Raw genomic sequence first — 13,709 nt, forward strand, 5'->3', positions numbered from 1 at the left:
TTCATACTACCCATGAAAAGCAATTACATTTTTACATAAAATTGTTGATGTAGACAACAGAATCTTAAGAGCAGTATGTCTGATTAGAAATACAATACAGTAAATATATATGAAAATTAATAGCATCCTTTAGTGATTACATTTATTCTGTGCTTTCTACTTAATTATAGCAGCATCTGTAAGATTCTCCTACTTGTTCATAGTTAACTAGCAGCGAAATTTAAGTTACACAAATGCAGTAGATATTTCCCTCCAAAGTTTCATTAATACAAATTTTATCACATTAACCAAATAAAATTACTTCTATTTCCTGAAGAAAAAGGTGGAGAAAGATTTCATAAGTCACTAGCTCCTCAGCAAAGGAGGGAAGGAGAGGAACAGGAAACTGGAAAAAGTGAGTTCTCATTGCCTGGACCAGCGCTGGGTGTTTTGGCACCTGCAGGTGTGTGCGTCTGTGTGTTACTGAACAAATGCTACGTAAACATTTTTTTCTGCTTGATGTTGCAGATGAAAAATATGTGGAAGTTTCCAGGAGGCCTGTCAGAGCCTGGAGAAGATATTGGTATGTATCTTACATATTATAAGTAGCTTGAAAATACTGAGGAAATCACATGCTTACTTTATCTTGCTCTGTATCGAAGAATAAGAATGTAAATTTTCTAATTTCTTCAGACCAAGTCAGAGAGTTTCAGAGAGATTACTGATTCAATAAAATTAGCAGCAACATTTCTAGCATTTCAATTTATTCCGTTAGTTTGAGAAATACCATTAGGAACTTAACACCTGTTCTGTTTAGGACTGTCTCTAGATTAATTTGTACGAAAGCTTTAGGTATACATGAGTAAAGCTTAGCTTTAAGGGTTATTCTGAATATGACTAAAATTGATGTTGGAGTTAAACTACAAGAAAACACAAATTTTGGACCATTATATCACAGAAAGGTGAATAATAACTTAAATTTAACATTGAATCAATATAATAAAGTCAGTTATAGAGCTAAAATGATGTAATTCTTCTCTTTATAAGAATTTTATCTACTATTTATTTTGAGTACGTAGGAAGCCAGAACAGTAAAATATCATGAGAAAGTCTCAAATGAGAAATAGCTCCCTAAAATAACTTACTGAGCTCAACATTTAACACAGAGAAATAGGAACTAATCTGAGAATTCTCTATGCCACTAATTTATAGGAAACAAAAGAATAAAAATAATTTTCTTGTCTATGCTTAAGCCATTGGATCAAATTCAGTGTCATCCTAATCGCTAAAAATTTCATTTGATACTAACATTATTTCTCCAAGACCTCTTCCTTAACATGCACGTCCCCTATTCTCTTTAGTCAAGAATACATTATGGCCATTTACTGAACTTACTTTTATTTAAAGTCAAGGCATAGTGATGTACACCTATAATCCCAGCGACTCTGGAAGCTGAGACAGGAAGTTCCCAAGTTCGAGGCCAGCTTCAGCATTTCAGCAAGGCCCTAAGCAACTGTCTCGAAATAAAAAATAAAAAGGTCTGGGGATGTGGCTCAGGGGTAGAGCACCCCAGGTTAAATCCCTGTTACTATAAAAATTACAATGTGTGTGTTCTTGAAACTTGATTTTTAAGTGTTATTACAGATCAGAATGCCCTCTATGCCTTGTATAGCCAACTCCTAACAATCTTCCAGTGAACTGATCACACTCAGGGGTGTCTACAGCAGATCTTGGGTTGGAGAACTTACTGACCTTTTGCTTAGGTTCTGCTAGGTGTGCTGGTGGCATAGGAGTATTTTGCTGAGGAGTGAGCACTAAAAGAGAAGGCCATTTACTTGGCGAGGCTACCCTATTCTGATCACCATCCGTGTGAGGCCTGGGCATGGTGGGAACTAGGGAAGCCACGCCCTGCATTCTTATCCTGTGCATTGGGGGACATCTGGGGAGCCTCTGTGGCTTCCCCTTCTGAGGCTTGCCTTCACAAATGAATCCATTTTTTTTCCTTTGAACTTTCATGGATCCTTTGAATGTCAGACTTACATATAAATATAAATGAAGAAATACACATTTCTAAGCTAAATACATTAGGTTTAAGTATAATCCAGAACCTTTAAGTCACGATAATTAAAAATGCACTTTTCAAAAGTATTTGTGGTTATCACACTCCACCATCCAGAGATTACACACATACCTCAGTCATGTGGAATAAGAAAAAAAGCAGCAACTGTCATTCACCTTCCTACCTGGGTGTAGTATAAATTAAGCTATGTGATAAAACCCAAGAGCAGCTAGAAATGACCCCTGACAGTAGAGGTCTGAAAGATGTCTGTGTGAGGGTATTTCTGTTTTCTAACAGTACAAGAGAATATTCTTGATAATGAAGCCAAATCATCCAAACATTATGTAGATTATTTTCTTTAAACCCTACATTCAGGAAAGTAACATACTGTAGGAATACTTCCATCACACATACACACAAACACTTCTATTGGCTCCAGACTGGACTCTTTGTTGAGTCCCAGTAAATACACTGATTAACTGGGAAATGTGTTTGTTTGGAATGTTTCATTCTTTGATGATACTACGTGAGGCAAACAGAGTTCTCTGTAGTGTTTCAGAAAGTAAGAGGGCCATATACAAAGTAGAATGCAGTCCTCCAGGCTGTGGTATAAAGGCATCTGTGAGGTTAAAATAGACACACTGCCATCCTGGGAATGCCATCTCCTCTGTCGATCTGTAGTCACAAAGATTATCAGTGCACCAGAGCCATGAAAGCCCACATTCCACAGAATTCTTCCTATTACTTCATTTCAGTTCAACCTCGCCCTATTATTAAATATTACAATTTAGAAATAACAAGTATAAACTCCATTTCATCACTGTCCTGTAATCAACAAAACATTATGATGATATATTCAAACACATCTCTTTTTTTTCTTTTTTCTTTTTGGTACCAAGGATTGAACTCAGGGGCACTTAACCACTGAGCCACATCCCCAGACCTTTTTTATTTTTAATTTTGAACAGGGTCTCACTAAATTGCTGAGGCTGGCTTTGAACTTGTGATCCTCCTGCCTCATCCTTCCAAGTTGCTGGGATTACAGGCATGCACCACCACGCCCAGCTACGCACATCTCTTAATCAGCAAAAATAAAAACAAAAGCTTACTAGTTTTTCCTGTGTTCTTCACACTTGTCAAATAGTATATCTTACTTCAGTCGAGGTTACAGTATATTGAAATAACTTTAAAGGCACAACAGAACAAGTCACTTGATCTTGATTAAAAAAAAAAAATTTAATTCATGTTGAAAATCCTTGAGGAAGAGATTTTCATCTTGAGGTGGAAGGGGTCTCCAAAAGTCCAGAGGTGGAAGCACTTGTTTGCCCTTCCATTTTCAGGAGTGGTCAGTGATGGTACTACTGTGAGACTGGTCAGAACTCTCCAGACAGTGCTGACTGACTTCAAGCAGGACAGCCTGCTCAGCACCCTGCCCTGTGTTTCCTGGGCCTGCAGACGGCCTGAACTCATGAGCTCAGTACCCAGCTTCTTATTAGTGCTACTAGGAACTAGACAGAGTCCCCAGGATATTTTTCAGAGCATTTAAAGAATAAAAGTACAGATATGAACAAGAGTTAGGGGCATTATCTAAAATTTTAAGACCAGTGCCACCAACTTTAATAATCACTTTAATAACAAATATATACTGTATACAGATTAAAGTTTCATACTAAGGAATTTTTTTTTAACCTAGATTATTCTTCTATGCCTTCAGTTGTAACCCCACCACCTCCACATTCTTCTCCCTGCAGTGCTGGGGACTGAACCCAGGGACTTGCACATGCCAGCCAAGCACTCTACCAGTGAGCCACAACCCCCGCCTCAGTGGTTTCAGTTTTAAAATGTAAAACTAGTCATGCTGAGACTATGGGCAGATCTCAGTATGGGAAGTCATAGGTTAACTTGAGAAGGCCCTACTCTTCCTGCGCTTGGGGAGCACATCCAGAGCACATACAAAGTAGAATGCAGTCCTCCAGGCTGTGGTATAAAGGCATCTGTGAGGTTAAAATAGACACACTGCCATCCTGGGAATGCCATCTCCTCTGTCGATCTGTAGTCACAAAGATTATCAGTGCACCAGAGCCATGAAAGCCCAGGGCACTGAAGAGGAGCAGAGGACCAGAGCAGCAGGGGGCCTGCTCTTCACAGCTTCCTCTTCCTTGCTGTTTTTTACCAAAAGAGTTACTAAGAAGGCAAAGTCACTGACCACATAGTGAAGGCACTTCAAGGTGTCTGAACAACAGCCTGTCTGGCAAGTGAGCCTCCCAGAGAAGCCGTCAAGGAAGGCAGCTCTTTAAGGGCTTCTCATGGATGCTTCCAGAGACAATGACAGAACATCACAAAGCTGGGTGAAACCCATTTAGGTGGTCTTTCAGGATATTCAGGAAACACACCACAAAAATATGGTAATAGTAATAAAAATCCTGCCACAGAAATTTTGCATTTAATTGAAAAATTAACCTTCTAGAATATGAAGACCCTTATTATGTTATAAATTTTTAACGTAGTTTATTTATATATTTAGTACTGGGGATCAAACACAGGGGTGTTTTACCACTGAGCCACATTCCCCAGTTCTTTTTATTTTATTTTTGTTTAAATATTTATTTTTTTTAGTTGTAGTTGGATATAATATCTTTATTTATTTTTATGTGGTGCTGAGGATCGAACCCAGGGCCTCACCCATGCTAGACGAGTGCTCTACCGCTGAGCCACAACCCCAGCCCCACAGTTCTTTTTTATTTTGAGAAAGGGACTTGCTAAGTTGCTGAGGCTGACCTCAAACTTGGGATCCTCCTGCCTTAGCCTCCCCAGTTGCTGGGATCACAGGCGTGCACCACCACATCTGGCTATATGATACATTTTATGTATCCCTAGCCTTTTGAAAACTGATGAACATCTATTGCCTTTTGGTATTAAAGGACTGAGACCAAGCTCTTTGAAGTCTTATCTCAGGAAACAAAGGCAATGCCAAAACTTCCTGCAGTGGGATCTCACTGCCACATTACTGGAGAAGCATAACAAAATGGTCACAAGGCATTTGCTCGGTAACCAGAGGCTTGACAGTCCCACCTGGGATCACCAGGAGAAATCAGACATTTCATAGTTCACTTGACCCATTTTTCAGCTCTGTGGACTTTGAGGGAAGAACAGACCACTTCTGCTCAGTTCTGCAATATGTAAGTTTAGGCAGCTTTCATGGACGATCAGGAACAAGATAATAATGAAGATATATGTCCAAGTATTATCTGCACCTTTGCAACATGTTTTAACTTTTGCAACCTATGCTTTTACCTTTTGGGAAACAGAGCAGGAAGAGGTTAAAAGGATGTAACCCTAAAAAAAAAAAAAAAAGTGAATAAGCCTCTAGTTAGCAACCAGCCAAAGAAATAGTCAATATATCAAAAGCATCTCAGGTGTAAAGTAGTGAAATAATTTTGGTATTTCAGGACATCCAGAAGTTAGAGTTAGTATTGAAAACAGCCAACTAAAGGTTTTGCTTCTGGACTTTGAGATTTTAACTACAAATCTTCAAAGATGTTGTGTCTGAAATTGTGATCCTTACAATCTGCACATCTGTACTATGTAGGAGATACAGCAGTTCGAGAAGTTTTTGAAGAGACTGGTATAAAGTCAGAATTCAGGTCCCTCCTGAGTATTCGACAGCAGCACAGCCTTCCCACAGCCTTCGGGAAGTCAGATATGTACATCATCTGCCGCCTCCAGCCACATTCCTTCACCATCAACTGCTGCCCGCAGGAGTGTCTCAGGTGCGAGTGGATGGACCTGGTGGACCTGCTCAGGGCTGGAAACACAACTCCCCGTCACCAGCAGAGTGGCCAGGCTGCTGCTCTACGGGCACAGAGCAGGGTTTGACAAGGTCGACCTCACCGTGGAGGAGCTTCTGGCAGCGTCTACAGGCCTGCTCTATAAGCTCTATCACAGGGAACTGCCAGAGAAGTGTGCACTGTGACAGGAGCGCACTGAATCCACACCGACGGGTGTTGAAAAGTTTAAGGAAACTGTCAATGTTGATTAATATATGCCAGATAATAAAATGTCATGAACACTTGGGATTATTAAATATTTGATGGTAATTTTCTAATGCCTATGATTTTCTTGTTGAAAATTCACATATAAAGACACTTCAAAATCTTTTCAAATAATATAAATGTAAGAAAAACATAATCTAGGTAATCTTCATTGAGTAACAGCAGATGCTATATAAAAGGGGAAAGTTTACACATTTTCTATAATTGTTTGTTGTGTTTCTTTACTGAGGCAATGGTTAAATATTAGATAAAAAGCTATCTGACGCGTTATCTAAACCGTGCTGTATATATATATTTTTTCTCTTAACAGATTCTAAAATATGCTTCCTTCTTTCTTGTGAAATGAGATAGATTATGCCATTAAAATCAGCTCTTAGCAGACATTGGAAGAAAAAAGTATAGCTTTCTGCCCAGGTCCTGTTTTGGATCCAAGTTTATACTGCCCTGTTCGTTTCAGGGCCACATACCAACTGGAGTATTTCCTTGACGGGTAAGTATTGTAGTTATTTGATTCCAGTCGTTCAAAAACGAAACACTCGTCCGTAACACATTTAGAAGCCAGGAGCCTCCCGTCCTCCTTCATGGCCAGGTATCGGTTTGCACACACTCCCTTGATGGACACAACCCCTCGGTCTTCGGCTTAAAGCTGGAGCTTGATGTGGGGGTCGCTCTTCTCCCGGACCCCGTCCACTCGCCGTCGGGGTGGATGCGCAGGAAGAAGCCTCCGTTTTTGCAGTAGAGCCGCTTGGGGTCCCTGAAGTGGCCGGGCGGGAAGGCGCTGCCGCCGCCGTCCTCGGGCAATGCGGGCAGCGTGGTGATGCTGCCGGCCGCCACGGCCCGCCGGGGTCCCTCCGGGCCGCCCGGGCCGCCGGAGCCGCCGCGCCCCGGCCCCGGCCCCGGCCCCGGCCCCGGCCCCGGCCCCGGCCCCGGCCCCCGACCCGCTTGGCGCCCCGGCCGCGGCCCCCCAGCCACGAGGACTGACTTAAACAGAGAATATTCTCTATTCAAATAGTTTTAAAATAAAACTTATATAAGTCCCCGTATTAGACATTTATTGGAATATCTATAATTTTTCAGGGCCCCAGGCTCAGTTCTTTCCCATAGCTAACAGATTGTGGCAAATAGCTGACTCTAGTTTGACCCAGTGGGTTCTCTTATTGAGTAATTTGTATCTGAGAGACGTACCTTGGGGAATCAGTGAGGCTGACAGTAGATCTACAGGTAAAAGCCAGAACTCTAGCTGCCAAGGTCTCTGGAGCAGCACTGATTTACACTTTCCTAAGCCCTGTGTCCTCTTAGTCAACTCCTTTTTCTGAAATACCCACTATCTCTTTTCTTTTTCCTTTTTTCTATTAACTGGGGATTAACCACTGAGCTACATCCCAGTTCTTAAATTTTTTTTTTTTGAGATTTTCTAAGGGTCTTGCTAAGTTGCTGAGGGTCTCACCAAGTTTCTGAGGTTGCTCTCAAACTTGCCATCCTCCAGCCTCAGTTGCCTGAGTCACTGGGATTACAAGCGTGCACCACCATATCCTGGCTCCCAGTATCCTTTCATTGACGCCCCTACTGTTTTTCTTTTCTCATGCTTAGTTTGCTTTGCCTTAGTTTCTGTTACTTGCAACCAGAGAACTTGGTTTGATTTATTTAAATTACTGGTAGTACAAAAACAAAACAAACCCCCAAATGTGTGCTGGTTAAAAGTTCAATTTTGCAATACTTTTTAGAACAGAATTCTTTTGGGGGGAGGAGTTCCAGGGATTGAACCCAGGGACACTTAACCACTGAGACACACCCCTAGCCCTTTTTATATTTTACTTAGAAACAGGGTCTCTTTGAGTTGCTTAGCATCTTGCTAAATTGCTGAAGCTGGCTTTGAATTTGCAATCCTTCTGCCCCAGCCTCCCTAGACGCTGGGATGACAGATGTGCACCACCACGCCAGGGAGAACAGAATTCTTGACCATGATTGTCCTTCCTCACACTGTTAGCTGAGTGAGGTCCTCAATTTCAGGGCAGTGGGGTGTTCAGCCCAGTGATTTCCTTTGCCTGCCCACCCTGGGAATAGGTGTACCTTGCCCTAAAGCTTATGGGGTCAACAATGCATTGTTTTTCTGGGATTGTTCAAGGCACGTCTCCATAAATCATTATGTCAAGTGAAATACTTTGGGGAAATGTGCTCTGAATTTATGGAGGTGGTATAATCCACTAGTGACTCAGAGGTCAGGCTCTGGGGTCAGCTGGCTTGGACTGGTATTCTGCTTCACGACCTATGAGCAGTAAGACCTTGAACAAGTCACTTTACCTGTTCAGACCTCTCCCTTAGCCTCAGTTTCTCCTTCTGTAAAGTGTGAATTATGAAACTTTATTGGGTTGTGTTGAGTATTTGGGGTGGAATGCATGTAGAGCACTCAGCATAATGCCTAATATATATGAAGTCTCCAGTGAAGGTGGCATTTACAGAAAGGAGAAACTCTCTTTCTCTGCACTAAGATACTCTGATTGGAAAATAACTCCCAGCAGTCTAGCAGATTGATCAAGAGAGACACTATTCAATATATTACCACTTACTATGTGTAGCTATTTACCACTTGACGTAGGGCTAGTCCTCACTGAGATGTGCTTGAAGTATACAACAAGCTTTCAAGAATTGGTACCAAAGAAAATAATCTAAAATAGCTCATTAATATCTTCTCAATATTGATTACATGTTGAAATGATAATATTGTGGATCTACTGAATTAAATAAAAATGCCATATTTAAAATTAACTTCACTTGCTTCTTTTTACTTTTTAACACTGTAATTATAGAGATTTTTGAAATTACATATATTTTTAAAAAATATTTTTTAGTTGTTGATGTACCTTTATTTTTTATGTATTTATATGTGGTGCTGAGGATCGAACCCAGTGCCTCACACATGCTAGGCAAATGCTCTGCCACTGAATCATAACCCCAGCCCCGAAATTACATATTTGATTTCATCCTATTTCAACACTGTACAGATTCACTCCTCCAAAGACTTCGGGGTACCTCAGGGTAGGTAACTCATGTATCCTCACATATCCACCTTCGTCAATCTGATGGGGTTTGGTGCACACTACCCCACAATATAGCTCTTTGGTATCTGAGAAAACACCAGGAGTCGGAAGGCCTCTCTGACCCCCTCCTACCTTCCCCCTGAAGTAGGCCATAAGAGTTTTCTGACTATCCTCAGAAGTGGTCATAAGAGCTGGGTATGGTGGTGCACGCCTGTAATCCTAGCAGCTCGGGAGGCTGAGGCAGGAGGATTGTGAGTTGAAAGCAGCCTCAGCAATTTAGCAAGGTCTTAAGTAACTTAAGTAAAATATAAAAAAGGGCTGGGCATGTGGCTCAGTGGTTAAGCAGCCTCGGGTTCAATCCAGGGTACACACACACACACAAAAAGCAGTCATAGACCTTCATTCCAGATACTCTACCCGTGCCCAGAGAAAAGAAGCACCCTTATACTGGGAGACACAGACAGGTCAAGAAGGCTCTGAACCCAAGCCTTGCTCAGACCCCTCTGGCTTATTGTCATTAGATCCACACCTTTGCCCTCTTGCCCTAACTCACAACTGTTTGCTTCTTCATCAAACTTTGCACGCAAATGCAGTTTTCCCCGTATCTTTGAGTCTTCGTTTCTGAAGGTTCGTGAATTTTACTAAACTCACATTAAATAAATGTGTATGCCTTTTTTCCTTGTTAATCTGCCTTGTATATGTATAGACAGATTATAGGGGTATCAATCATGAACCTACTGATGGGTGAGAAAAGAAATCTCCTCACCCTACAAAGGCAAAGGATGATGTAGCTGTCACCACTGGGTCCTATTTGGTTTCCACAACTCCTGTGTCAGCTGCTTTTAAGACTTCTATTCCTTGGTCACTAAGGAGGACCCTAGACAAAAAGGCATGCCCCAGGCCAGAAGACAGAAAAAATATTGTAAGACCATCCAGAGGATGGAATTAGAGAATGCCCTTAGGGACAGTTGTTTGTGACTCACACTGGTTTATCACAAAGTAGTTGCCAACAGTAGTCATGCTGTAGAGAAGGTGGCCGGGAGAGCCTTCGTCATCAGGATCCTCAGCTGTGATATTGGCCACGATGGTTCCTACACTCAGTTCCTCCGGGATCGAGTACACTCTTGTTGGGCTAGAACAGAAATACAGCAGACACAGCTGATCTGCAGGGCATGGGAGGGTGCTGTCTGGGCTGTGGGTATTTTGGTTCGTGCTAAATATAGTACCACGCTGTTGAAGTTGCATCCACCCGCTTGGAGAGAGAACACAGTGCTGCAAGGAGGGGTGACTGGCTTTTGTATTTCCAAAGATCACATCCCTGAGGATGCAAAGAAAGCGCCACACTGTTATTGCAACAATTTACACAGGCCACAGTCTCTGACTCGACACATGCCTGCCTGATGCCATTTCAGATCAGCCGTGGCATTAACATCTTTTAAAATAGAGACACAGCCCATCCAGCCATCTTCGCCATCTTCTCTCCTCCCATTTTTTTTTTTTTTATATTTATATTTTAGGTGTAGATGGACACAACACAATGCCTTTATTTTTATGTGGTGGTGAGGATTGAGCCCAGGTCCCGCCCATGCTAGGCAAGCGCTCTACCGCTGAGCCACAACCCCATCCCCCTCCCAATTTTTGTGCAGAAGTTACCTGAAATTCTTTTAAAAATCTATCTGAACACAACATCTAGTACTGCTGGTTTCCTTCCTTGTGTCTGACTCCCATCCTGTGGAGGCCACCAGAAGCTGGAAAATTGTAAGGCTTCTGTTCTAGCATCTTTGCTCACTTTTTTCTTCCTTGTCTTTTTTTTTTCTTTTCTTTCTTTTCTTTCCTTTTTTTTTTTTTTTTGGCCTGAGGATGTAGAATTTACACTAGAATCTTTCCAAGTTGCATTAATCACGAGGTCAAATCTCTGAACTGAAAAGTAAGTCCCCCTGGCAGGATATAAGTTCAGAGCACTGTTCTCCAAGGGTCACTTCTTAAAAGATAACCCCAAATCGCCAACTTACCCATCTTCCTCAGACCTCCAATGCCTTGGTAAAGGGCCAGCAATAAGAAACACAGGTTGGGGCTGGGGGTGTGGCTCAGTGGTGGAGCGCTTGTCTAGCATGTGTGAGGCACTGGGTTCGATTCTCAGCACCACATATAAGCAATTAAATAAATAAATAAGATCCATCAACTAATAAAAATATTTTTTTTTTAAAAAAAAAGAAACAGGTTGGAAGTTTTAACTCTGTAATTGAGGTAAACTGAGTAGTTTTGAAGGCACCAAGGGAGCTTGTTGCTTAAAACAACTGCAGAAAGTTCCTTACAGAGGGAAAAACATTTCAGTGGGCAAAGGGTCACCTCTGATCTCCCAGTTTCCTGTGTTGGCGTGTTGCCACCTGGGCTCTTCTTTACCTCAGATCTACGTGACTGCACTCAGGTCAGAGTCAGAATGTTTCTGCAGACCCGCCTCACCATTCCCATCAAGGAGGTAGAGCCAGAGGAAGGAGAGACAAGGGGAACAGGGGCAGGCAGAGCAAGGCCAACCCAGGCACTCACACAGTCCTTCCCACCAGGGGCTTCCCTGGGTCCTGAGTCCCCACCCTCCTCAGTGAGGGAGCCTCCTGTGGGTGCACCCCATCATCCATGGTCTGGGTTTCCCTGCCCAGGGTCCCCTGAGCAGACCCATTAATTAGTCTTCTCACTTATCTGCCACACACCCCTTCTCAGGGACATCTGTGACACGGACCACAGATGGGTCCAAAAATAGACAAAGTGGGTAGGGCTGAGGAAGCTGAGGTGGGGGCAGGAACCAAAATCAGAGTACAGAGGCAGTCACCCTATCTCCGGTGGCCAACTGAGCCCTCTGTCCATTCAGTGACAACACTGTTTTTCACCTGGGACGCTCCTTCTTTTGTCACTGAGTAGTTCTGTTAATTTCTCACAAAGGGATCACTAAGACTCCTTGACACCTAGACTCACCCTGCTTCCCAGGCCACTCCCAGGACCAGCAGAGCCAGGGCCAACAGGGACTTCATGAGGATGCAGAGTCCAGGCTCAGCCACCCCAGACTGCTGAAGGACTATGGGAATGTTCACAGAATGTCCAGGGGAGAGGCATGCACTTTACAGTTTGAGAAGGACCTCTATTATTAGGTGTTGCCAGAGTGGATCACCACAGGGTCTTCGCCTGTCCCAGGACGTAGAAAAGACACCTTGGGAGGAAAACTCCCTTCCTTTAGGCAGTGGTTCTAACTTGGTGACGGGGGTTCTATCTGGACACATTTGGGGTTGTCACAACTTGGGGAGGGAGCTACTCTTGATAGCTAAAGGGTAAGAGCCAGATTCTGCGAAACATTCTACAGTACACAGGACAGGCCTGCCTTAAAGAGGTATCTGGCTCTGAATGCCGGTGGCACACTGTTAAATCCCCCTCGGAAATTTCCTCTGATTCATGCTGGGAGAGCAGGCCCCGTGAAGGGGCTGGTTAGGCTACAAATGATGGTTCCTCAGGTCAAATGGCCTCTCCTCGGCTGCCCTGATCGTCAGTTTGAAAGAAGACAAAAATCTTTGATCTATTTGATTTGGGATCCAAGATCCAGCTCCGTTCAAAATATCATTCAACATCAAGGCCTGGGAAGGTTCAGATCTATACAAAGCGGACTGGTAAAGCTCTGGTACCAATTACATTCTCATACCCTCTTCCCCATAACCTCTGATCACTAGAGCCTGGGCAAGGGGTAGGTGGGTATCTGTGGTCACAGTGACAGGAAAGGGTGGGAATTCTGGGTGACACAGGATGGCTTCGTCCCTATGAGTCAGTACTCATTAAGTGCTTGAAGTGTTCATGGCATGGCCAGGCACCGGGTAAAAGAAGACCCAGAGTAAATATGAAAGAAATGTGTGTTTGGGGGTTGGGGGCAGGGGTAAGGCAAGGGAGTCCTACCTGCTGACACCTAAAATAAAACACTCTGCAAAAATAGCAAGCACTGAGCACCTGTAAAGAGTAAATATGTCAGGTACTTTCATAATAAAGTGCTCAACTTTAATAATGACAGGCTTCTGGAGTACACATCATGAGTCCATGAAGCATTTAGACATTTGTCACCACACAGGGATGAAATGGTGAGACATTTTCAACAACAGAAACAGCACTTGCTTTCGATGCAATTAATAAATTGCAGGCGCTTAACAAATAAGGAAGGTAGAAGGGCAGTTTCTACGTTTTATGTCTCTGTGTCACATTCAAACTCAATGCACTTGAGTCAGTTGGAAGATTTAGTTTTATTAATCCAGAATTAAATGATTTATGGTCAGTGCTAGCTATAGTTTGGGGGGACAGGAAAATCAGAAGTCCAAGGGAATCCTCTAAGCCCCCAGGTCAGCACTTAGTCCAACACCACGCAGATCCTTTGACATTGTGGATGGCTTAAAGATGAGGTAGCTTATAATTGAACATCCTGGGCAGAGCCGGGCAGTGATCTGGCCCATACCCTTTTTTTGGAGGGCAGGCTCCTAGAGACTCACCCTCCACTGACCGCTGAAATAAAGGGAACTAATTAAATTACAGAGTCCCACAGCTAATAGTCTCCAC

General features: G+C 43.0%; 2 protein-coding genes and 2 pseudogenes across 4 annotated transcripts in view; 1 reads left to right on the forward strand and 3 right to left on the reverse strand.

Annotated features, from left to right (window-relative positions):
* On the forward strand, positions 1–6,369 carry LOC308656077 (nucleoside diphosphate-linked moiety X motif 6-like; annotated as a pseudogene). The gene is made up of 2 exons (XR_014024286.1): positions 1–562; positions 5,628–6,369. The product of XR_014024286.1 is annotated as a nucleoside diphosphate-linked moiety X motif 6-like (transcript).
* The window catches only part of LOC308656881 (F-actin-uncapping protein LRRC16A-like), a 142,682-nt gene that overhangs the window by 96,333 nt on the left and 32,640 nt on the right, over positions 1–13,709 (reverse strand). The window lies entirely within an intron of this gene.
* LOC308656746 (cadherin-related family member 3-like) overlaps positions 1–13,709 on the reverse strand; it is a gene marked incomplete at both ends in the record, with an annotated part of 60,145 nt that overhangs the window by 18,017 nt on the left and 28,419 nt on the right. The window contains 1 exon segment of the mRNA XM_081308124.1: positions 10,112–10,260. Coding sequence (XP_081164250.1) covers positions 10,112–10,260 — 149 coding nt within the window.
* On the reverse strand, positions 6,457–9,314 carry LOC308656747 (fibroblast growth factor 2-like; annotated as a pseudogene). The gene is made up of 2 exons: positions 9,121–9,314; positions 6,457–7,071 (listed from the first exon to the last, which is right to left on the reverse strand). The product of its transcript is annotated as a fibroblast growth factor 2-like (transcript).

Source organism: Spermophilus citellus (assembly GCF_964194105.1).
Source record: "Spermophilus citellus genome assembly, chromosome: 9".
Classification (NCBI taxonomy): Eukaryota; Metazoa; Chordata; class Mammalia; order Rodentia; family Sciuridae; genus Spermophilus; species Spermophilus citellus.